Genomic DNA, 25,570 nt, shown 5'->3' on the forward strand with positions numbered 1-25,570 from the left:
CGTAGACGATGAGACTGAGAGAGTCTTGTCGCTGTGATAAATTAATAAATAATGCGCGACAAACTAACTTGCATGCTTTGTCACCATTTAAGGATCGTCTCGGTAAAGTAAAACAACTTTGGAAGTATTTTTCCTGCCCCGCCCCCAAATCTTACATAAGATACATGTGAGCTCGATACAAGTATGCAAATGGGTCAAAGTTGACCCAAAGGGTTCATCTAGTATGGAGGCCTTAACCTGTTGATCTGTGCCCCCCCTCCCCACCCCCACCCACACAGCCTCGAGGTGTCTCTCTTCCTTCCTTCCCCTCTTTTCTTACCTCCATTGCGCTCGCTCGCCCACCTGGCTGACATTCTCCTGCCTCACTTTTAATTGCACCCCCGGGGCTGCGGCGAGGTAGCCTCGGCTCGCCGGGCGCCATAGGGTGCTTCGCCGTGTCGCTCACGTCGCTCGTTAGAGGAGAAATACAAATTCAGAGGAAGACCGGCCAGGGAAAGGGAGGGGAGGGGAGGGGGTCTGGGAGCCAGATAGGCGCTTCCCAATGTAAAGCGGCCCCATTAACGGCGTGTATTGATGAACGCGTTTGTCTGCGTGGTGGCGGCGGCGGCGGCGACCGCATTCGATAAAACCGATCGTCACCTTTAATGGCTAATTGTTGCCATTGTAAATGCGCGGGCGGGTCGCTGAACGTCATCAGGGTGCAAATTGTCAGCAGATACATTCATCTTGCTTACGAGCCAGCGTGAAGGCTAGGGTCTTATTGCTCGTCAGCCCGCGACACGCAATTTCCAGCAATTTGCTTTTTCGTTTTCATTTTTTTGACGCAATTAGGCGGCACATGATGAGGTCGCCGTTTCTGCCCCGGCCGAGAAAATAAAGGCCGCCCGGTGTAAACAGCCAGAATATGACGACGCCGTCGTGTTCTATTAGATGCCTTCGTTATGACCGGCGCGGGAAATCGACACCTGTGACGCCGTTCCGAAATGGTGACGGAGGTCAGGGAAACGCGCCGACGCTTGCTTTTGCTTTCCCGCAAGGCCATTAAAGACTTCAACGAATTTAACGATAATAATGATCGCTATTCATTGAAAGGCCACTTTAGGCTGCATTTGATGTTCTTTCTTCATGCATTCAAGTGGAAGTAAAAGCCAAAGAGGGGAAGTGGTGCGTTAAAAAGGCTCTCTCACACAGCTTATTTTTCCTTTTGATTAAAAGCAGAGCGTATTCTGCAACTCGTTATCCTCGGTTGTCATAGCAATGTCGGCTCAATTGATTGCTGACACAATCGATCTTTTGACGGAGCGACGGCCTCACGGTTAAATTCGGCCTGAAGAGGGTATCTGCTTGTCCCGATACTTTTTTGCTCCACATTTTCAACACTTCCTGTCGGTGTCCCAATACAAATGCACAAATGTAGCATGGCAGGTGTTTTGTCCTCGCCACCGGCTGTGACATTTTTATTTGACGTGGCAAAATAAAGCTTTCGCTGATTTTTTTTCCCCGATCCCGGTCAGGAGAATTATGGGGGGCAGGCAGCGGCGCAATACGGCCTGCGGGCTTTGACAAATGTGGTCAAGAGGCGAGCGTTCCTCGGGGACTGCGGCGCAGGCATTAGCTTCTCGCCGGTGACATTATGAAAAAATCCATGGAAAAAGGCGGACGCGCCGTTGCCGACCCAAAGCTTTGCGAGACTCCCCCGTGGACGCGCTGGTATTTTCCAGCAAGTCCGAGCCTACAGCTAATCAATAGCTCCCCGTCCCATGTGCTCCGAGCTGCCGTCAATTAAGTCAATTCATAAAGTCCGACGCGGGAGTGCAGAAGGAAAAGCGCGCTGACGTTTGGACGGAATTGCTTTTGTTCCTGTCGCTTACTTTAAATTTCCTTTACGGTCATTTTAGCTTGAAAGTGACCCAATAATTTTGTCCACCTCCACGTTTGGTGTCCCAGTGCAGTGTCAATTCAATTATGGTCATAATAATTCATCAAGTAGCCAAGGTGGAGAGCGAGCGGAGTCAGTCCCTCCACGGGCATGATTAGACGGCCGGCTCACTTCCACCTGCTTCCGTCACTGACCCTGAGTTGGTCTCCTTCTTTTTTTCTTTTTTTATTTCCCGCAGTGGCCGCTGATCCCGGCAGAGGACACATGCAAAGCGAGTGGCTTTCAGAGCCAAGCGGAGCCGTCATGCGTATCAGCTTTGGCCTGTGCAAGCAAAGCAAGCGGTTGGGGAGAGAGTAAAAGGAGAGGGAGGACATGCTAGAAAGTGCAAGCTTCAATTTGCCTCATAAGGGGAAATGAGGGCACGGTGGCCTGGCGGAGACAGTAATGGATGGACCCGCGTCCCCGTCGGACTGCTGACGCTGCTCTGACAGGACGGCGTCCCCTTCACGCCGCTCCTGAGAGCTCATCTGCCGTCACAAACTTCTTTCGACGCTCACGTTGGGAGTCTGGCCCGCTAACGTAGCCGTTCTAATATTCGGGGGCCTCTGGTTAGGTGTGGCATTGGGCTAACGTTTCATTTACAATTTGTCTTTGTCCATATACTTGATTTATGCTTGTGGCCCAGTTTCTGCCGTTTTTTTTTCTTTTGAGGGAATCCAAAACCCTTCAACATTTGGGGAGATATCCGGCAACACAACGCCTCTTGTTTATAAACATTCCGCTATTCTTTTTTTTGTTGCCGCTCCCACAAGTGGTGACTTTTAAACAAGGAAAATTTGCGTTACGATGACATCATCACGCGTCCGCCCGCCCCCTTCTGGGCCGCCACCTCTCCTCGCCCTGTTTTTCTCGCTCCATTTCCCGCCTTCCCTGCGGAGTCTCGGGCTGCAGGTCAAGCTACTTCATTCGTGTCCGGAGATTTCAATTCCTCGTTTCCCAGCATGCACCACACCGCCGCTGCCACTATCCACCCCCCCCCCTCTTCCAAACTGAGAAATAGAATGAACAAAAGGCCTCTCCACAGCCGCCTTCTTTCTCTTCCTCGCATCCTGCGCCAGTTCCGTTGGCCGCCCACATGGCCTCTCCCTCGTGTCTTCAAGTGGTCATTCTGCACAACAAAGTGAGATGCTTACCACAGATACAACCCCCCCGACCGAAAAGCGCCCGCCACTCTATGATGTGAGGATTCCCAGACTCAACGCAGATAAAGTGCGTCAGCATCCATGTACAAGCGCGAGTGGCTTTTCTAATCTGCTGTTATCACCGCAAGCCTGTCCATCAAAGCTCCAATACGTGAATGCACGGCGACTCCCGCAGGAAGTGTCCGTCAATGTTGTTGAAAATCATGACAATCAACACAATCTTGACCGTTACAACAAACGGATCCCAGATTTTTTTTAAATCCAAGGGCTAGCAAATGAAGTATCTTATTTTATTCAAGGCCACACCCTTTAAAGGTGAACAGTCTGCGTGAATGGTTTCTTTATTATCGATTGACCTCAGCAGGATCTGTGGTTGACTGCTTTGTCTGAAATTCCTCTTCCTGATTCCAGGTGCGGGCGAGGGCTCACTTCCTGCTTGCAATTAAGCATGACGACGGACACGTCACTCTGACCCGAAGACCAACAGGGACAAAGCGCCGAAGAAGGGAGGGAGTAGGGGGGGGGGACTGAGGACCCAAGGCCCGGTCGCCATGGAGACGCTGTGCGTGTTGGTAACGCTGTGGGTAGCCGCCCAGCTGGGCGGAGTGCCGGCCACGGGGCTGAGGCCACCACGAAGGACGGCGGCGGGACATAAGATGTCGGCGGGCCTGACAGGCCAGGACGCAAATGGGGTCCCGCTCAGGCGCTCCAAGCGAGGATGGATGTGGAATCAGTTCTTCCTGCTGGAGGAGTACACTGGCAACGACATGCAGTATGTCGGCAAGGTAAGATGGCTTCTTTGGGGGGGAGGAAAACAACTCATTTTGACCTCTACCGGGAACAGAAATTGGGCACACAAACGTGGCTGGCTTATGTTCTGTATCGAGTTGAAAAAAGACGAAAAATGTGAAAGAGGCCAAGACGGTAATGCCGATTGTTTGGGTGCATCCTGAGAGAATTGCCTCCCAATCCGTCTGATGGCAACAAGGTCAGGCCGACCAGAGAAAAGCGCTTTTGTGCGTGCCTCTGAATGGATTCCACTACTTTGCATTCTGCCGGCACGGTCGGACTCGGGATAGACTCCACGCGGCAAATGAGACGAGGCCAGCCGTGACTTTGAGCGAGCCTCGGAAAGGATTACATCGCCCAAGACGCATCAGGTCCAAAAAAGGACTCCAAGGAAACAAAGCGTGATTCAAAAGCGGCGCGGCGCTCGCCGCACGGCCTATTTTGGCAAAGACGGAGAACAGAGAAATTAAATCCGGTAAGGGTTACCTTTGAATTGATAAACAATGGTTGGGGTTCTTCATTGGGGTTTCAAACCACATTTGGGATTTGAAACTAGGGCTAGTCGGCTTCCAAACTAATCCTGCCGCATCACTCGACGCAAGTCGCTGCCCGCGGCCGCTCATTAGCAGGCCAGCCGCACGTTAGCCTCGCAGGGCCTCGTCTTCCTGTCACCGGGGGGAAGAGTATGTTTGTTTCTTTCATTACGGGGCCGCCGCCGCCGCCGCCGCCGCACCAAGGGGCACGCGTGTGCTTGCGTGCAGTGCACACACGCGCAACGGCCCGTGGCGGAGTGCCCGTGTTTGTGCTGCGCTATCATATCTCATCAAGTATTTACAGCCCCTGATAGGCCCCCGCGGCTCGCCGGCCGACTGTGCGGCCCTTGCGTGGTGCCGGGCTGACGGGGTGAGGCCTGTGGTGGGCGGGGCCAGAGACGCTATGGGGCTAATGCGTAGCGCCCGACCCATTCATCAGAAGGCCCGTTTTAAAAAACAATCGTAAGAGACAGATATTTTTTTTGCCATCCGCTTCTAGTATGCCCGCGGATGAAAGCGTCGCACGACTCAGCGGCCGGCCGCAGCAAAGACGTCAATGTCTTGTGACTGCCCAAAGCCATGTAGCGGGGTGGCCCACTACCAGCTGCTCATCTTGGCAAGCAAGATGGTGCAGGCCAGGCCCTACTCTGACTACTTTATGACTACCCGCAGCAGCCTCAACATCCATCCATCCATCCATCCATCCATCCATCCATCCATCTTACAGTATATTGTCATAGTGGGGTGCTGTTACCTAATGAATCTTCGAAAACAGAGGGGGGAGTCAACGGGGGACACACAGGGCGCTCGCTTGTAATAATGCTCATCTCCTTTGCAGCACACGGAAGATGAGGATTCACGACCCCCGTGAGCCGACGTGATATTAATATTATAATGAAGATCAGACGCGCTTGAACTTGCCGTCATCAAAATGCACATTCGGTGACGCCAGCGAGCGAGCTGGGCTAAAGCTTTGGAAAACCGGGCCCTGAATTTTTTTTTGTTCCGGGTTCCGACTGTGGTTACATGAACTCATCTTGCAGGGAGGGGGGGGGCACCAGAACAAGCCTTCCGTTGCACCTTGCTTCCTTTTTTTCCTACATCAGCACACATTGCTCACTCCATTTGTGAGCGAGGTGACCATCTGGCCACTCCAAGGCCACAGGCCAGTTCTCCACGAGGCCTGCGAGGCTAACTGGCTAATTGCCCTGAGCCCCCCCCCCTCCCTCCCCCCCCGACTGGTCCTTTCTCGCGCCATTTTCCCGGCACGGCACGGCTCGAGCACCACCCACATCGATCGGCCGCTAACATTTGCTCTCCAAACAAAGACGGCTGCCGTGCAGATGGCAAAGGTTCAATGCCACTTAACATTCTCACAACACACTTTCTCCCAAAATCGGACAGCATCCTTGAGAAACATTTTTGCCTGACCCGTAACACGCTTGCACAGCTGTGCCACTCGAATTGTATTTTCAATCGGAATTGATCGGATGTTGGCCGCGGCGACCTTGCGAACGCAGCCGCATTGATTTGCGCGCCGCTTCTTTTGGCCGAGCGGGGCATCGAGGGGATCGTTGGAACAGTTGGTGCAGAGGGGGGCCGATGCTCGTTTGAGTCTCGCTCGTTTGAACTTAGAAGAGCGCGTCGGGGCGGGGCCGAGCTTTCAAAGTAGGCCTTCCGATTAGAGGTCAGGATTTCAACGCAAAAACGAAGTTTGCGGGAAGCGGTGACGGTGCTTCGCTCTCGTTCTCAGCTCCATTCGGACTCGGACCGCGAGAACGGCAACGTGCTCTACGTGTTGACGGGCGAGGGCGCCGGCACACTCTTCAGGATCGATGAGAATTCGGGCGACATCCACGCCACAAAGCGTCTGGACCGCGAGGAGAAGGCCTACTACGTGCTCCACGCCAAGGCCGTGGACCGTTTCACCAACCAGACCCTGGAGGGCGAGTCCGACTTCATCATCAAGATCCATGACATCAACGACAACGAGCCGCGCTTCACCAAAGACCCCTACGTCGCCAGGGTGCCTGAGATGGCCGACATCGGTAAGGAAATGCGCATCTTTGCATTTTTAGGTGTTGGCCCAAGATAACCTAACTCATACATCCAATACTTCCCACACCTTGCCTCCATTTTGACATTTTAAATGACGCGAGCTTGGTAGCATCTCGCCTGATGGATGAACGCTCGCACTTTCAACAAATGAGCCAAGATGGCGGCGCTCATGTGTGCTTCTGTTTTTGGACTTCTCACCCATTAAATGTTTCCCCTCAATTAATTTAGCGCCGCGCGTAATGAGGCAACACGATGGCGCCACGCAGGGGCTAGCACTTGGCTACCGGGGCCCCTCGTGGGGACGTTGCAATTGTAGACACTGTCAATAACATACCAACACATTATAATTGAAATTTCTCATTCAGGACACAAAACATCAAACATTTTGGTCAAATCCATCATATTCACCATAGATGCGATTTATGTGCACATAGTATGTTTTGCTTTTTTCGGACTATCCAATCAGAAAATGGAGAAATGGCCATGTCAAGGAGGGTAAGCGAGCTGGGCCTGCATGGAGAAATGTCAAATGTGATGGTTTTGTTTGACGTGGGCGCAATGTGGTTTTGATTCATCCCGCAGGCACTCCCGTCATCCAGGTGACGGCGCTGGACGCAGATGACGCCACCTATGGGAACAGCGCCAAGGTGGTCTACAGTATCCTAGAGGGGCAGCCCTACTTCTCAGTGGACCCCGAAAGTGGTCTGTAGCTTCTCATGACTTGGATTTAGAAAATGACCATGTATAGTAAGGCTATTTTTTCTTTTAAATGACCATGTATAGTTTGGATTTTTTTGGAGGGGAAATATATAGTAAGGTTTATAAAAAAAAATGACCATGTATAGTAAGGTTTTGTTTTCAAAATGTATAGTCAGTCAGTTTTTTTTTAATTAAAAAAAGAACTTGTATAGTAAGGTTTTTATTACCTATAGAACATCAAAGGGAATAAAAAAATCTATCTATCTATCTATCTATCTATCTATCTATCTATCTATCTATCTATCTATCTATCTATCTATCTATCTATCTATCTATCTATCTATCTATCTATCTATCTATCTATCTATCTAATAAAATAAAATAAAATAAAATAAAATAAAATAAAATAAAATAAAAAATAAAAAAATAAAAGGTATCAGAAACCCAAGCCCTCACCCTATAATAAATAATAATAAAATAAAAATAAAAAGTAAAAATGAAAAGTAAATAAATAAATAAATAAACAGATAATAAATAAGATATAGATAAATAATAAAAATTAAAAACAAGGGTTAGGTTAGGATTAGGTCATGCTGGAGATTTGAAGCATGCAAACACACACACACACACACGAGTGAAACATAGCCGTTTGCTTCATTTAATCATGAATGTGCGTTTGGATCCCATTCTGATGATCAAACAAAAGGACAGGGGAAAAAAAAGGGGGGGGGGCTATTTGCAGATTAGCGACCGGATTAGCATTAATATGTTTTAGGCCACGTGTGACGTGTAAACCAACATGAGCCACACATGGATGTGCATGCACACAGTGTTCAAAGATGGATGATATCATACAACACAAACATGCAGCACACCTGCGACACTCCTAAACTGTCATACGCAAACCAGTTTGAAAGCAAACGCTTTGAAAAGTCAGCAACGCTTTTGCATTTCCACACGCCCACATTTGCTTTACTGGATGGGGAATCGAAGCAAAATTGACATTCCTTTATTTATTGACTTCTTTCTTTCCGGCATGTTAACAAGCCATCATCTCCGTGTCGTGCATTCAGGTCACGTTTGCTGAACTCTTGGCAGCTTTTTTTTTTTTTTCTGGTCAAATAAAGGCGTGACAATAAAAAGTAATTAACGATCCGAAATCTTAATTTGTGCAAACGATCCGCATAACGAGGCGCATCGATCACTCGGCGACGACCCCTGAATTAGAGGCCCTCGCCGGCGTCTGGGCGACTTCATTACGCAGCGCATAAATCTCCCGGCTGAAACGTCGTTAATTCGGGACGACTATTTTGAGGTGCGCGCTGGGATGTTTGATGCGCTGGAAAGGAAGTTCATTATCTTTACGATGACGCTTTCGAAATTGACGGCGGGAGCTGAGCAACAACAAACGCCTGACTTTATGTACACTTTCTTATTTTGCTCTTAATCGGGCTGCGGGGTTTGGCTGCAAAACTTTTTTTTGCAAATGTATTAAACACAGAAAACGTCAATGTTAAATTAATGTTTATTTTCATTATTATATTGCTATTGTTTTTTTATGGTTGGTTTATGGGGTTTTTTTGTGTGGTAGGCATGATCAAGACAGCACTGCCGGGCATGGACCGGGAGGTGAAGGACAAGTACCAAGTGGTGATCCAGGCCAAAGACATGGCTGGACAGAACGGCGGCCTCTCGGGTACCACCACGGTCAGCATCACCCTGGCCGACGTCAACGACAACCCGCCGCGCTTCACCAAGAGTGAGTTCCGATATTGACTGAAAACATCCGGACGGCCATCAGCTGCGCTTTATGATGGCGGCGGTACTGCTGTTGGTTTACGCAGTTGACAGGCGGCCATCGATTTGAGCACAAACACTTCGTGTAAAAGTCGAAATAAAAGAAAAATGAATCCCCATGTTGGGACAAAATTTATTGTGCTACAAAGATCAATCTTAGCGTCTTACAAGGCTAGCCGAGATGTCGCTCCTGAGAGGAAGATTATGATAGTGCCGAAAGTGGCGCGAACCTCTTTTGTCCAAAAATACACAAATTAGTCATTGAATCATAATAATCAACTAATGATATGGTAAATGTGGAAAACGTTTTTTTCCTTTCTGTCAGCCCTCTACGAGTTCAAGGCGCCCGAGTCGACCGCGCTGGGCTCGGCGGTGGGCGTGATCCGCGCCGTAGACAAAGACATCGGCGAGAATGCCGAAATGGACTACCGTGTCATTGGGAGCGACGGGCCCGGGATGTTCGACATTGTGACCAATCGCAGCACGCAGGAGGGCATCATCGTGCTCAGGAAGGTGAGCCACGCTTTCTTGGCTGATCAAGACCAAACGTGCTTGTGCATATTTTTCTTGATCATTTGCCCAATAATCATGACATAGTTCGTGTTGTTCTTTTTTTTTTCAACACTGAATAAACTGCGAAATGATCTGCGGCCATTTATGTAACGCATGCAGTCGGTTGCATTTGTATTCTTATTCTTATTTTTATTCTATTCACGGTGAGAGCACCGTGACATAATTGCCCTCTGTTGCCATGGCGACACTACAGGCAGCGGGTGCTCGCGTGTGTCCCTGCACCTCAACCCGCTAATTAAACTAGTTGGTGGAGTGGGAATAAGTCCCATCTGGACCTTGAAAGATGCCAAATAAAGGGCGTGCCAAGAGCGCCTGCAGTTACCTCCACCAGGGAGCTTGTGTTTACATCTGTTTGTCACACGGATTTGGAAGGGAATTCAGAAAGAAATTAATTTGTTCATACTTCTTGTTAAGAGAACGAGGTCAGACTAAGGGGCTCAAAGAACGGCCCGTGATATTTAGTTCAACTCATCCAGCATTTATTGAGTTCTGCAGTATTTAGTGCGGTGGCTGAAGTACGGAATCAAATGAGACATCAGCCTGCAAACAGCAAAGGCCTTTCTGATGGATTCTTCTCAAGATGTCAGCTAACCTTGTTTGTTCTCCTGAAGGCTTAAGTGACAATTTCTGCAATTTTTTTTTCCCAGCCGCTGGATTTTGAGCGTAAACGTCAATTCAGCCTCCACGTTCAGGTGGAGAACCTCCACATCAACCCTCGCTTCTTCTCCATGGGACCCTTCCGGGACGAAGCGTCCATCAAAGTAACGGTGGAAGACGTGGACGAGCCGCCCGTCTTTGAGCGCGCCAGCTACGTGATGGAGGTGCGCGAGGATGCCGCCCCCAACACAGTCATCGGAAGCGTCAGCGCCTCCGACCCGGACGGCAAGCGCAGTCCTGTCAGGTAGCCCCTCGCTTCCTACGTCATCACAGAAAATACAAGTTGGAGAGCATAAACGCAACTAAGCCAAAATACAAGCAAGTCGAATGCGCTTCCATTCGCTCGCAGTAACGACCGCCGCCCATTTTTTTTTGTGAATCCAATCTCAACGCTGCCTCCGCGGTTACACAGAGGTACTGCGATATTTGGCTCAGGTCTGTACATTTCTTGGAGACACACGAAATGGCCGTGTGCACGTCTCTATGCATAATTTAATTGAGAAGTGTGACTGAAGCCTCCAGGGGAAATTCCGTCAAATAATTCAATCAAAATTCAATGAATCAGTGAGTCATTAAAATGAAAAGTGCGCACAAATAAAGGCTTCAGAAGGACACGACTGACTTAGAGTTCACTGACTTCAGGAAATAGTGGAGAAGAAGTGAGAGGGGGGGGGGGGGGGGCTGCACTCGGCAATCTTCACCTCGGCTTTTTCTTTTTTATGATGCACTGAGGGAGTTGGCTCTCAAGGTTGAAGTTCTCACACTTTATTGCAAGTGTCAAATAGGATATGATTCTCTTTTATCGGCCATCATCAGCAGGCTAGCTGGCCCGTGGCATTTGGGGTGGGGGGGGGGGGCGGGTCTGGGCCTGCGACGCTTAGGGAGGGAAGGGCTGCCTAGCGCAGGGGACCTTATCTTTATTACGAGGATGACGACGGAGGCTTAAGAAAGCACGCTGGTCTCCCACTTTGAAAAATTTCACTTTTGCTTCTTTAGAGTGGTTTTCTTTATCAACTTGCTCGCACTCGTGTCACAGAGTTGGCTTCTGTTTCATCATTCGCACTTGAACAAAGCTGACCTTTTGCACCGCTCGGCTCACTAACATGTTGCTTGGGGGATGAACAGATAGGACATAGCACATACGATTTTAATACAAGCATCCATCCATCTTATTCTCTATTTTTGTTTTCAAATTTGGAGGCCCATTTTCCCTCCCTAAATTAAAATGATAGAAATAAGTGGACTGCATAACTAACCCGTCGGTGTGTGCGTGTGCGTTTCCAGCCGCTGGGTAATTGAAGCATCCCGTTTGGAATTTGCAAGCGTTTAAGCGGCGGAGGCAGCAAAGTGTTGATGAAGTCTTTTGCGCAGCTCCACTTGGACTTGTAAAAAGCAATTTGCGCCCTGCTCAACAAACATGGCCTCTGCTTTCAAAGATGACTCTATGCAAACAAAGTCTCTGGTTTTTTTTTGTTTTTTTTCCTTGTATTCTCGCTTCTCCGCTCGGAAATCAGCAGGGAGAAAAGAAAAGGCAAGGTTGTGTGAATCACATTTAAAGGGGACATCATATGGGACAAAGGGACTTTGGAATATCTGTGTTACAAAAATGTTAAGGCGGCACAGTGAAAAGTGGTGAGCATGTTTAACTCACAGTTCAGAGGTTCAAGGTTCGAATCTGTGCTCTGCCGTTGACTGGCAACCGACTCCATGACAACATCGGCTATCCTCGACTTCAGGTCGTGCTGAAAAAGAAAATTGAATAAAAAAAAACCTTCAGTTTCTAACTTTTCTAACTGGCTTTCTGCGGCAGGTACTCAATTGACCGGCGCACCGACATGGACCGCGTGTTTGAGGTGCACGCCGTAAACGGCTCCGTGTTCCTCCTTCGGGAGCTGGACCGTGAGGAGAATGCCTGGCACAACATCTCAGTCATCGCCTCCGAGTTCAGTGAGTAGGACCTCCCAAAACGAGGACGCTATTGCCGGCACCTCGGCATATGGTGGGAATTCAACATGAAAGTTTGTGCATTGGACAGACAACCTGCATCAGATGAGCCGCGTGTCAGTGTACATCCGAGTTCTGGACGTCAATGACAACGCGCCCTCCTTCGCCACCAACTATGAGACGTTTGTGTGTGAGAACGCCAAAGCTAACCAGGTGGGTACCCTGCCCACGCCGTCGTCACAGTTACGCATACACACCTTGGTGACGTTTGGAGTCTGTGATATTGTAAGCATGCCTTGATGGCATTATGTCTTACATTGTAGCGTTTTCTCAGACATCATTGAGGATATAAATGAAGTTGCAGTTGGCACTGCTTAAGAGGATAAAACAAAGAAGTAGATATAAATAGTATCATTAGAATATAACTAAACAAGAGCGATTTGAGAAAATACCGAAAAGATCATTAAGAAAAGAAGAGGCCCCAAGGTTGATCCTTGAGGGACACCTCTATATAGTTTACTCATATGTATGGCTTGGCAATGTAAAAAATATTCTTACCCATGTTCATTGTGGTTCCAGAGAATCCAGACGGTGAGCGCCATAGATCCGGACGAGCCAGTAGGAGGACATCGTTTTTTCTTCAGTTTGCCGCAGGAGGCTAGCGGCAAGGCCAACTTCTCAGTCCGCGACAATAAAGGTAACCCGCCATCCATCTTCTCTTATTTTTTTGAAAAGAGCTCGTTGTAGCGCTCCCAAACATGCGTGCTTTCAGACAACACGGCGTGGATCTTGACGCGAAGGAGCAGCTACAGCAGCCTACTGAAGAGCGTCTACCACGTGCCGGTGGTCATCTCGGACAACGGCTACCCCGTGCAGAGCAGCACCAGCACGCTGACGGTGCGCGTGTGCACGTGCGACCGCGAAGGCAACATGCAGCTGTGCAACGCCGAGGCGCTCACGGCAAGGGCCGGGCTCAGCACCGGGGCGCTGGTGGCCATCTTGCTCTGCGTCATGATCCTGCTCAGTGAGTACACAGCACACTTGCTTCATTGCTTAGTTGCATCCAAAAAGGCAACGTTTTAAAAGAAACAAAAAAAGCTAAGGTGGAGTCTTGTGAGAATTATAATTGATCTATTTTTAAGTCAATTTTTGTCAAGAGTAATTGTGGGTGGGATTAACATAAACTATAAATTAAGAGTAGAAACAAGAGTAGATTAGTGCACACCCGCATGGTGTTCTCATGAGCAATCAAGATTTAAGAGCAGCAGCAGCAGCTTGTAAGATTTTTCTTAAAAAAAAACAAACAAACATCATAAATATTGATAGTGTGTGCAGTAGTTGAGCAGAACTAAGATGTTCCATGTTTGACTGGTACTCATCAGAGGAGCGCTTTGTTCAATTGTGATGTTGCAGCAGCGGCAGCCTGACAAATCCATAATGCATCCTAGCACTTGCTTGCACGCTTGCCGGCTGGCTGGCTGTACAAAGTCCTCAAACATCAGTGAGCGCTCGCTCACCAGAGTGGCCACATCAACAAACCAAGCGTCCTGCGGGACTGACTGCCAGCCGCTCTGAGTTTCTTCTGTTGCGCCCGCAGTGATCGTGGTTCTATTCGCCGCCTTGAGGAGGCAACGCAAAAAGGAGCCTCTGATCATCTCCAAAGAGGACGTGCGGGACAACGTGGTCAGCTACAACGACGAAGGCGGCGGCGAGGAGGACACGCAGGCCTTCGATATCGGCACGCTGCGCAACCCGGAGGCCGTCGAGGACGGCAAGCAGAGGCGGGACATCGTGCCCGAGACCTACTACCCGCCCGTGCGCCGGCCCGCGCCTCCCCCGGTGCGGGACAACAACGGCGACGTGCGGGACTTCATCAACCAGAAGATCCAGGACAACGACGTGGACCCCACGGCGCCGCCTTACGACTCGCTAGCCACGTACGCCTACGAGGGCGGCGGCTCGGTGGCCGAATCGCTCAGCTCGCTGGAGTCGGCCACTACCGAGGGCGAACAGGACTACAACTACCTGAGCGAGTGGGGCCCACGTTTTAAGAAACTGGCCGACATGTACGGCGCCGACGACAGCGACCGGGATTCCTAACAACGTGTCGCCGCGTTCCGTGGCGGGAGGATGTACGGGCGAAGCCTTTGGAGCCTTGTGTGTCCCGTCCAGTGTTAGGACAGGGGTGTCCAAACTGCGGGCCGAGGGCTGTTTGATTTGCAAACAGGGCTTGAAAAATTCTTATCTTACGAGAGACTGATCTTGTGTTGCTTCTGAATGTGAAGATGAGAGGGGGCTTGATCAATTCTCGCCCCCCAAATCCTGAAAAATCACATTCAGCAGAAAGCTGTGATGTGGCACAAATTGCTTGATGGAATTGTCTTAGTGTGTTGAATCATGTCAAAACGCTGTGGCGTTCTTGGATTTTTCTGCCCTCTATAGAAAAAGTTTGGACACCCCTGTGTTAGGGTCACGCCCGCATATATCTACCGCTGTTTTTTGTTTTTTTGTTTTTGTCGTGCGGCTGCCTGCAACAGACGCTGTGCGATGGCGTCCTTTTCAGTGTTTCTGCGCCAAACTCCCGCTGCGTATATTGTGATCTTCTGCTTGTGTATGTTACGAGACAACACACTGTACAGCCACTTCCTTCATTTTGGTCATGTCACGGCGCCCCCTAGCTTTTAGGAGCGGCACTGTCGTCATCACGCTTGAAAGGCGCCGAGTCGCGGTCCACTTTGTCACGACTAGCGGGCGACTAAAGCCAAGAAAATGTTTTTTCCTCAATGTCATCGACGGAGGTGGAAGAATTCAGCTTTGTTGCGTCTGTGTTGGATGGAGGCATCTGCACTCTTTACGGTCGATGAACTTTAATTCAGAAGGCTTCTCCTTTTAATCATGGTGTTAGTACAGTGGTTCTCAAATTCTTGATGACAAGTACCAGCTCCACAAAACACTTGAATCCCACCATCAAGATTTGAAAACAAGCAGTGAGGACAAAGATGATTTCCCAGGGGACACACCCACCAAAGATATAAATAGAAGGACTCTCAAAGTGAAGAAGCCTTTTGGATTAAAGGTTGAAACATCTTCAACAACCAAGAGGTTGTCGCCATTCAACTTGTGCGCATGACGGAAAATCAAGTTGCTTTCACAGACTTGATCGGATCTTTCTTGAGGACGATCCAGATCGTCCACTGAGGAAGCGGTCCAGACTCTGATGATGGACCTTGTAGACCTTGTTTTTGGTACAAAAAAAAAAAGACCACCAACGACCCAGTCGTGTGGCAGGCGCCGAGTCCTGACCGCAGCTTTCGTTTCCTTCGGCCTTTTTCCACCAAACGCTCGTCAACGAGCCTTTTAACCTTGGCTGTCGACAGCTAACAAGGAGCTGAAAGAGACTCGTCGGCTCATAGTAGCAAGTTAACGAAAAAAAAAAAAGTGACAGCCTTAAAGAAACGGTACGATCCGAGCAGATGACGGAAGAAAGAATACCGCGAGAATGAACCAGACACGCACGCTACTTTAGCATTAGCCACGCGGCCAAGCCACACAAAATCAGCGTTTTGTTACGTGGAGTGTTCAGCACGTGGTCATTTGGGTCCCCCCCCCCCTTCCCCCCTTCTCGATGCAAACGCGGCCGGCGCCATCAAGTAGACGTGTGCTTGTCGATGTGTAGACGCCGTTGGGCCGTTGGTGACAACCGTGGTGGAGTCTCTGTGAGCGTAGAAAACGTGTCGAGAGGGCCCGCCGTAGCCCGGCGGGCCTCCGTCAATTCTGCTTTGTACGTGACATTTTGTACTGGATATTTATATGACACGATTAAATATCTTCAAAAGCTGCCTCCTCTGCTCATCCCCCACTTACAAGCTCTAGTTGAAATACTGATAGGTTGAAAAACAATAAGGTGAGTCAACTTTCGAAAGACTTCTTGTCGTCCAATTGCATTTGATGCCCCGTTAAATTCTCGGCAGCAATCAAGGTGAATTATTGACTCGATTTGCAGACATCTTCGTTACCGTTTGATTTATTGACGTCCGCATTCAAGCTTAAAAACATTTGTTTGGGTGTGGTAGCGGCCAATAGGCTTAAAAAGCAGCGTCCGTGTCTTTTTGGGTTTCTCACGGATTTGGGCGCCAAAGCAAACACGGCCCGGGCGCCTCACTTCCTGCCGGCGTGGGGCTCGTTGGCGTCCTTCTCCTGGCGCTCGCGCTGGCGTCTCATCTCCTTCAGCTCCTGCCGGTATTTGCGCTCGATGAAGCGCTTCTGATGGGCCATCTGCGGGAAGTTATCTGCGGCGGTGAGAGAGAACAGACGAGGGTGACCGAGAGGAACGTGCCAAAAAGAAAAAAAAAAAAATCAGAAAGAGCTGTTAAGCGGCGCTCTCACTTTGGTCCAGTGAGCAAAAAGATTGGAGGCGGCGCTGCCACCTTGTTCTTTGCTTATTAATAACGGCGCCGTGAAATTAGACGAGGTTGTTTGGTGTCAGACATCATTAATTAACAAGGGAAGACTTCTTCATTCGCCGCATGCTGTCGTCATGCTAGCTGCGCGTGCGTTTTGTGCTCTTGAAGAGGACCAACATTTTCCATCCAAAGCGGTGACCACGTGTGAAGGTGAAACTCGGCTGAGCTTTTTTTTTTTGGGCTGACTGACAACAACCCACGTGGGCGCCGAGGACAGACGAATAGGCCACAAGGTAAGTCTGGAACTGAGACTCTAAAGCTCGACCTAAGAACGCTACCGTGCTGCCCCCACTAGCTTGAATGCTGACAAAACAAATAATGGCCGTACTTCATTCCCGTCCATATGCGACACAAGACGATAAACGCGTGTGGGCAAGAAACGCGTTAGACGAGAAAAGCTCCGTCTTTCTCCAGTAGCGCTGCCGCAAGTGGGTCAAGACCACAAAGACACGCGGGGCAAGCGCAATGCAGGGATTGACTTCCACAGCAGAGGGCAAACAAAGAGCGATCCTTCGCACTCGTCGGTGCCGGCCTTACATCAGCCGCTTTCATCTGCAGATTAGGAGCTTGGCTACCAACGTGCCCGCCTCGGGGCTGACACGGAGACGGCGCCCCTTTTGCGTCCGTCGCCGCATTGTCGGGAAATGAGCGGGCGAGCTGTGAACCGCAGCGGCTTAAGCATCTCGTGTGATTTTCACGGCATCTTAAGTCGGAGAGAGCGCGGAGCCCGAGGGGCTCGCCGCGATCGGGCGCCAACGCCTTCGCCGGATGCCAGAATCGCTCGTCGCTTCGACTACAAGGCGGCTCTTTGTCTTTTTCGCAGCCGTCGCCGATTTTGAGGCTGGCCGTTCTCAGCGGGCCTTGGGAGCTCTCTGCCCACCCAACCGTCCGCCTTGGTTTGTTTGCGGTCACGTCGCTGTCGGTCCATGGCCCGTTTAACATTTGATTCCACCCTGACGGGTGCGGGCAGCGGACGTCAAAACACGGTCCGTCAAAGTACGAGATATGGATCGGCGGCGCCACCGGTGGACTGGCTCACGAAAAATAGAGAAAGGCCCGTTTAATGAGCCTACAGCTGTCTGCCTCTTCTTCATCCCCCGTCTTCTACCTTTGACACGGCCGCGGTGGCATATCCTGTCAGCCGGCGAAAAACTCGAGTCCGACTCAGACGGCTTAAATAAAACATGGAAATGAATCCCGATACGCCGAGCGGCCGCGTTTGGGTCGATCTGGCGTGTAAGGTGAGACGGACATCGGCGTACGAGAGGAGCCCGGGCTCCCTCGGTGACAGCCAAACTCGTGTCTTTGATTTAGGGACGCTTTCCTGACAAATGACGCCGCAAACACAACAAACGACGCAGTAACATTGCGCAACAACAATCTTAGCAGGGGTGGCTACTTCTACTTGGTGGTGTTGCCAAATGATGAGCGCTAATATCACGCCGTCATGTTTTAGCGTGTCCACGTCGCCCGACTCGGACGCAGAAAGAGCGCACGGCGTGAAGGGAGCGCAGGCAAACGGCATCAATCAAATGCGGCTTGAGGCCTCATTTAACAAGACAAATCCACTCGGACCTTGACCTCTGTTTGGGCCGCGTGCATCGGCAGCTCATTAGCGACTCGCCGTGTTAATAATTCAAACAAACAAAGATGAAACGTGTGACATCACGTGTTTGTGCTTGTCGCGCTCCGTTAGGCACTGGGAGGAAATCTTTTCAAGAACGCGGATGGTCAAGTTGGTCCAACGGTACAGCGCCGAAATCTTTGCTCAGTTCCGAGGTAGCCATAAAGCTGCATGCAGTAAAAGTCGAAATGCTTCCTACACGATTGCAAGCGCCAAGTAAAAATGGCTTATCGCAAAATAATTTACACTCCACTGACTTTTGGGGAAAATTGGGAAAAACGTGACGGCCTAAAACCAGCACTTAAAAAATGTCACACGCAACAAAGGTGTGTGTATGTGTGCCATAAAACTCACATTTGTTAAGTGCATCCATGGCAGCTCCCATTTCGGCCTGCTGGATGCTGCAAGAAGAAGACGGAAGGTGTTTAGCAGATTGTAAACAAGGTGCTTCTTCTTTGCTGGGGAAAAAATGGCAGCAGGTCTCGAAAGGCTGATTTTGTGCATTTCCGGGAGCCCGGCGGAAAGAAGGAGCCAAGTTGGACCGGCTGCTCTCGCCATCTGCCCGCCGCTCCCGTTTCTCCGTAACGCAATTTACGTCAAATCAATAATGAATCGATTCATTTTCATTGTGCATAACGCGTCTCCCCGCAGAATGGGGCCGACCAGGGCTTAATTGGCGTAATAAACGCCGTCGCTGAAGCGCCGCCTTTACTCTGCGGCCCATTAGGAAGGAGACGGGAAGGAGGAAGTCGATTGGAGGTAAGTCTCCAGTCCTCACCTTCAACCTCAGAGGCGGAGTTACGCAATCCTTTCCCGCTTTCCATCTTCAATGGAAATGATTTGAAACGGGGGCTCCAAACTAAGTCGCTGGCACTGACCTGGGTCCTTTTCCGCAGCCGATGCGCTCGCCCTTGAAGTAGACGGCCACGGTGTAGGTGCGCGCGTGCGACGGCCCCACCGTCTGCAGCGTCCTGAAAAAACACAAAGGCCAAAACCAGCGCGGTCAGCCCCGAGCTCCGTCGTCACGCAACACAAAAGGTGTGAAGATGCTGGCTGGAGGAAAAAAAAAAAAAAAGAGTCATCGCTCCGCTGCTTCTTCTGCGTAAAATAAACTCAGACGATGTTTGAAATGTTAACATTTGCATAAACAGGCCGGTGCCGCGCGCCCACCTGAATTATTCAAGCCTAATTGACTAATTTGAGGAGTGCGGGCAATCCATTTTGAATACAACCTGGTCGCTTATGACACCCGCTCAATAATTCAAATGCCGCGTCAGCACAAAACCAGCAAGACATTTGTTTCAAAGCACAACGTTGCCTTAAAAGCACATTTTAAGTCCCGAATATGGTTTTGCGGCCATAACGCTTGTCGGAAAGCCCTTTCGCGACTTGAAGGCCGAAATCAAAGCTCGAAAGCCCGACTGTTCAAATCCCTCTTTTCAAATAAGAAACAAACTTGAGTCTCTCTCACAATGTTTTAAAACCCCAAGAGGCGAGTCTTTTTTTTTGTTGTTTTTTTAAGGCTTGGGAGCCTCGTAGCTGACGAAACAAAATTTGACAGAGCGAGCATAAACCGTATTTGTCCATCACCACGGCAACAAATCGGCGCCGACAGCAGCGCTCAGAAAGCGTCGTTTTTGTCAAGCAACGCCTTGACCTTTTCCTCCAAGGGATGGGGGGGGGGGGGGAGTGTTGTTTTATCAAAGCAATGGGGACCTTCATCATACAAAAGCCTTCTTGTACTTGTTTGGCAGCTCCGTTTAAAAAAAAAAAAAAAAAAAAGTTTTGTTGAATAATTCACTGAAGATTTGTTGTGTGCTTTTTGAGGTCTTACTTGTAGAGCGGAATGTCGGGCTCCTTGCCCTCCGTCCTCAGCGTCAGGCAGCACTGCTGCAGTTGCGACTTGGGGTCATTCCAGTCCTGGTTGAGAATAAACTCCTGCAAGACACCGGCACGAGGCCAACAGGGGGGGAAGCTTCATCACGGTGGCTTTCTACACGCAAGAAATAACCAAGGCTTTTATTTCATTTCTGCCCCGCAACCGAGAGCGGGCTCTCGCTTGCGCGGGACAAATCGGCGGCTACTTAAGACAAAAGCCAATCGGCGTCCAGAAATACGAAGGAAGCGGGCGGGAAGCTCCCAGGTGTGCCGCCCCGATCCATTTCCCTTCTCCAGGGGGGACTTCTAAAAGCTCTTCCATTAACAGCCGAGCCGAGCAGCCTTGTCATAAAAAGGCCGCAACTGTCTGCCGCTTTTCATTTCCCACAAAGAGTGCTTCTGCCGCCTGCCCTCTCGCTTTATCGCTCGCAACCTCTCAGACGTTGCCTCGGCGCACTTTGTTTCCCCTTTTCCTCCTCGCCACTTCCTGGTCTCTGGGGGCGGCACGTGGCAGATGGGAGGACGTTGGCTCCGTGTGCAAGTGCGGGGGAAAACCAAGAAGTCATTAAGAGGGAGGGCCCTTCCTTGCATCTCTCTTTCCACCCAAATTGGATGAAACGCGCAACTTTTTCTCTCGGAAGTGGAAATGAGGCGACGGCGATGCGGAGCGGGCCTCGTCCAGAGTCGGGGATTCTCCTCCCCGGAGAAAGCTCGCCGAGACGGCAATTAGGTCGGCGCATCAGACGGCGGCGGAGGTGTCACAGTAGGAGGCGGCCGGCACCTCCGCAGCTCATGCGTGGCGACGTGAGTAGCTGAGGATTTTCGACGTCCGGCTTATATCTTTTTAATGTGACTTTGTCCCACGAAAGGGGGGCCCGTCTCGCACGGCACACCAAAGCACTCTCGTGAATCAATGGCGAGGAAGGCGACTAACAAGCCGATAGCAGATCGCCGACACCGTTGCCATCCCCGTCGAGAATGACTAAAATAGCGATCTCGGCGCTGCACGGAGCCTGTACGTCAATGCTTGCGCCATTAGGCCAGCGCCATTAAGCCCCTCACCCAATCGGTCGCTCTCAATGGCTCATTGATCAGGCGCTGGCGGCGGAAGGCTATCAAGAGGCGCTCACCTTCAGTCGAGGGAAGAAGCAGACGTTCATGAAGGTGTGCACGAATTCCAGGTCCTTGTCGATGTAGAGTGCTGCGATGAAAGCTGCAAGAGAAGATGGCAAAGATGTTTCTTGCAGGGCTTTCGCTGCCAAAGATGGAAATTGCTGCCCCCGCCAAAGACAGTGGGATTCCGCTACCAGGGGGGGGGGGTGTACGGGAACAGAGCCACAAAGGATGGCTTGTCTTGCAATTGTTGAAAATGAGAGTCAGATTGTACGGCCTACTTAAAAAGGGAAGCTGCATTTAGCTATTAGAAGAATGATGGGTAATATTTGAGGTGCACGCCGCTTTTTCCCAGCCGAGTGAGGTCTCCTTCCCGCTCGGCGGGAGTTTCGTAGGTGTTTTGTTTGCCTTCTTTCTTGCATTGCTGATGGCGACTTTATCTCTGGCCGCACTTGCCCAGAGATTGCTTCTCAGCAGGCCGCTTGATGACGACCATTCTCCTCGCCTTTCGCAAGGACCGTACGAGAACATCTATAATAAGCTCGGCACGGCGTGATGAAAAGTGTTTGCCGATGCGCTCGTATTTTATTCCCACTCCAAAGACAAAGTATTTTTAGACGGCGCGTCATTAGCGTGATTGCTCTTTTTGCACAATTGTAAAGGAAAGCAAGACAAGAACGGCAGCGTCAACGTGACGCATGTCTGACACGCGGTCAAACATGAAACTTTAACAACGCGTCTCATCAGCAGCCTAAATTGGGCACTTATTTGTCCGCGAATCACCTGCCGCATTTCTTTTATTGCACAGGCCAAATCGTTTTGAGTCGCACTCGACGAGTGGGGAAAAAAATACTCAGGAATGAGCAGCGGCTATTGAATGCATCGAAGATTTCCACACACGATGGAGAAAAGTTCTCGCTTGCAAACTGTGTGTGTGTGCGTGTGCGCGTGTGTGCGTGCGTGCATACGTACACTCCAGCAAGTCGGCCAAGGTCTTGGTCCGAAGCGCCACGGGCCGCTTGGTTTTGTCGTTGGTGATGGCGAAGTCTTGCATGCCCAGTTCCTCCGCCACTTTGGCCTGTGTGCGGTTGTTGACCAGCGAGCTGCGCAGAAGCTACCACAAAACACACGCGGCATTACGATAAAGCGACTCCAACTCTGATCCAGTTTGGATTTGCAAAATGACATCATTCGCAGCAGACAACGTGGCGCTCTAAAGTAGCCCGGAGGAATTTTCTGCCAACCTGGCCTTGGCGGCAACCGGCTCGGCTCCCGAATCGGGAAAGGTGCGCAAGCGGAAGAGTCGAACAACGCTTTGCGTGAAATAATTCATCACTGACAGAAATGGTAATTCGCCAGTAAATGTTTTGCATGGCTCTGGTAAATATTGCATGCTTGACTCGCGGCAGTGCGGACAGCGTCGTGTTCCACCGTGTTGTGCGCCCCCAAAAGGAAAAAAAAAAAACCACAAACATGTTAAATATAGCTGCAAGATGCATACACAAGAGGGAGGGAGGGAAGGAGGGAGGGAGGGAGGGAGGCGGCGGGGGAGCAAAGAGAATGCAAGATGATGTCAAGCTCGCTCACTCACTCTCTCTCCCTCTCGCACTAGTTGAATAGGCGCTTTTATTGAAATCCATTTCAGATGTAGCTTATCTGGATGGCTGCGGCTATCGGGCCTTTCAACATGGCTGACGTCACGCCTTTTTCTATCTCCCAACGAGAGCTCTCTCTCGCTCACCCGCCGCCATTCTCAGCCCACTTCAAACGCCACCGCAGCCTGATAGTCGACGTCGCGCAAGCAAAAAGAGAAATGCTGATGCTCGCCGGAAAAAGAAGGAAGCATCATAAAAATGGCCTCGCGCGCCTTTTCAAAAGGTGCGATTGCTCGCTTTTGTGTCGACTTTATCTGCCAGACACTCGACAGCCTCGGTTGGGGAAAAGTGCCGACAAAGACGCGCGAACCTCGGGAGGCTTCTGTCCCGCCACAATTGACGAGTTAAGTAAACACGGCACGCAGGCGAGGAAGAAGAACACTTACCTGAGTGACAACAAAAACACTGACAAGAAGTCGAGAAGTGAGCAATGACATCGCAACAAGATGCCGGCAGATCAACAAAGGCGACAAAACGCGATTTTTGCGTCCAACATCTGACGGAAAGTTCCATTTTAAACAGAGCGTCACCGACAGGATGTGATGTCACCAAACATGGCGGCTTACGGTTAGGTGTCCCTCGTGGTGGTCGGGGAAGTGGATGAAGAGGTACTCGGTGGCCACCAGCTGCATGATGGAATCTCCCAGGAACTCCATCCTCTGGTTGTGGCCCCTGAAACGAGAATAGCCAGAGTCATAAACGGGACTCGTCCAGCGGGCGTGACAACCGACTGGCTTCAAACTTTTCCTTTCCGGAGGCTAGCATGAGAGGAACAGGATGCTGAGGAAGAGGAACAGGAAGCTAACATCAGAGAGAGAAAAATGTCAGAAGTGCATGTTGGCTGTCCAAACGTGAGCACCCAGACAGACACATCGGGAGCAGCTGAAAATCATGATGAACGATTTGCTTTTTGTTTTTTTCCCAATCTTTGCTATTCGCCTCGGCTCAATAAAACACTGCGACGGTAGCGGAGGCGAGGCACGGGTCGGCCGTGAGGTGCGTAGCCATGTCAATCGTATGTAAATGATGTCCGTTACAGAATTGGAATTCATTCAATCCCCCGCAAATGAGGTTCCCGCCGTTTACCTCGGGAAAAGCAAATGGAGCACCCTCTGCATTTACATGAATAATTCTACTCCTCCTTTTTTTAACAATTGAATCTGACAACAAATACCCAGGCTTCCATTTGCTTGCCAGATCTTTAATTAAGTCTGATAATGTCCATTATTATTTAAGAAAAGGGGGGGGGGGCGACCATCAACAGAGTTTTCCTCAGGGCAGCATGATTTTTTTTAATTAAAAACAGCTCAAAATGATTTACTTTGTATCATATCGACGTCCCCGGTGAGTTGCGGCTCACAAGACGCAACTGAGGCAGACCTCAAATTGTTTTTCCATTTTTGTTTTAGGTTGAAGCTCATCCTCGTCATCACCTCGAGGCTTCCGCTTTGAGCCACAGGCGGACGTTTGCTCAATTTTTATCTTATTAGTTCTAATTATTCAATTGTAATGAGTGAAGGCCTTATTTAGAAGGGAGCGGGCCATACATTGAGCTTTGAAACTTTGTCACCGCTTTGCCAAAAGGTCTCCAGTAGAGTGGAGAGGAAAGCGCAGCAGCAACATACCAGAGGGGAGGGGGGGAGGGTTGCGAGGGGGGTCAGAGAGGAAGGCTTTGCTTTGCCAACGCTCGTCCTTTATTCAATGTGGAAGCGAGCTGGAGGGGAGAGATGGGAGGAAAGTGCGCCGCTTCCGCTTTGATGTGAAACACCTTCATCAGCTCGGGTGAAGAGGAAAAACAAGAAGAAAAGGACCAAGTCGGTGAAAAGGCAGACGGCTCGCCGCAGTCATCGCCATTTTTACAAGCCGCTTGAGGAAGACGACCAGCGACTGCTTTGATGATAAATTGGAACCAAAAAGATGGCAGAGGCCCGGGCAAGACCCCAGTCAGGCTCTTCCACCACAGCCCTGTAGGTGGCAGCAGGAAACATTACACAAGCTCCAAAGGCCGTTGGCAAGAAGAAGAGCTGCCCACGGGGTCGCCTCCCACAGCGTCCGTTTTCGAGGTCACTTTGTCCTCTGCGCCAGGAGAGAGGTCGGCGGGTCAGCCGGCGTCCCGTCTCTGCGTCCGCCGCCTACCTAATTGTCTGACCTCTCGCTGTCTCATCTCACCTCTCTAGCTCCTCTTCTTCATCTTGCGCTCGCCTTCACTGCGGCTCGACCCACTTTACGCTAACCTTTGCTCTTTTGGGAGGTACGCAGCCTTCAAGAAAATTTTCTCTATTTAGGTCGACCTAGCTCGGGCCGACGGAGTGAGTGCGAAGGAACACAAAGAAACAAAGTGAAGCCATGTTCGTCCGCATTTTACGATTCACAAAGCCAGATTTTTTTTTTTCTGTGGAAGACAGAAAATGGCAGCCAATTGTAGCCAAAGTGCTGGATTTGTAAGAAAATAGTAAGAGGTGTCAAGTAAGAAAGGTGAACGGCAGATTAAAGTCATTAAGGCCTTTGTTTTTCAATCAATCATTTGGAATGAAACCGAGATTGAACTTGTTGGCCGTGAGGTATGTTTGGCCAGCAGCAAATCTTTCGACTTCTAATCGAAAAGCAAACAAACAATTATCAGGAAATGCCTATTCCAACAGCTGAACTTTATTTGTGGCTCGCATTTGTAAGAGGGTATGCACTGATCTCAGTTGTCTACCTGAG

At 50.2% G+C, this 25,570-nt stretch overlaps 2 protein-coding genes and 1 long non-coding RNA gene across 3 annotated transcripts in view; 1 reads left to right on the top strand and 2 right to left on the bottom strand.

Annotated features, from left to right (window-relative positions):
- Positions 1-3,632: 3,632 nt before the first annotated feature.
- On the top strand, positions 3,633-15,942 carry LOC147041438 (cadherin-6-like). Its single transcript, XM_085938826.1, has 11 exons — positions 3,633-3,866; positions 6,157-6,451; positions 7,044-7,163; positions 8,752-8,919; positions 9,283-9,470; positions 10,178-10,431; positions 11,998-12,134; positions 12,223-12,344; positions 12,711-12,828; positions 12,904-13,155; positions 13,729-15,942. Exons 1-11 carry the CDS (start codon positions 3,633-3,635, stop codon positions 14,229-14,231), a joined length of 2,391 nt encoding a protein of 796 aa, XP_085794952.1. The 3' UTR covers positions 14,232-15,942.
- LOC147041439 (uncharacterized) lies at positions 9,705-12,324 on the bottom strand. Its single transcript, XR_015069144.1, has 3 exons — positions 12,019-12,324; positions 11,839-11,929; positions 9,705-10,446 (listed from the first exon to the last, which is right to left on the bottom strand). It is a non-coding gene; the product is annotated as an uncharacterized LOC147041439 (long non-coding RNA).
- The window catches only part of drosha (drosha ribonuclease III), a 45,262-nt gene continuing 35,492 nt past the window's right edge, over positions 15,801-25,570 (bottom strand). The window contains exons 26-32 of the mRNA XM_085938825.1: positions 23,431-23,536; positions 22,182-22,323; positions 21,227-21,309; positions 20,053-20,156; positions 19,097-19,189; positions 18,573-18,619; positions 15,801-16,420 (exon numbers count right to left, since the gene is read on the bottom strand). Coding sequence (XP_085794951.1) covers positions 16,290-16,420; positions 18,573-18,619; positions 19,097-19,189; positions 20,053-20,156; positions 21,227-21,309; positions 22,182-22,323; positions 23,431-23,536 — 706 coding nt within the window. The 3' untranslated portion in view covers positions 15,801-16,289. The remainder of the gene's footprint in view (positions 16,421-18,572; positions 18,620-19,096; positions 19,190-20,052; positions 20,157-21,226; positions 21,310-22,181; positions 22,324-23,430; positions 23,537-25,570) is intronic.

Source organism: Syngnathus leptorhynchus, chromosome 19, assembly GCF_054491065.1.
Source record: "Syngnathus leptorhynchus isolate UIUO chromosome 19, UIUO_Slep, whole genome shotgun sequence".
Lineage (NCBI taxonomy): Eukaryota > Metazoa > Chordata > Actinopteri > Syngnathiformes > Syngnathidae > Syngnathus > Syngnathus leptorhynchus.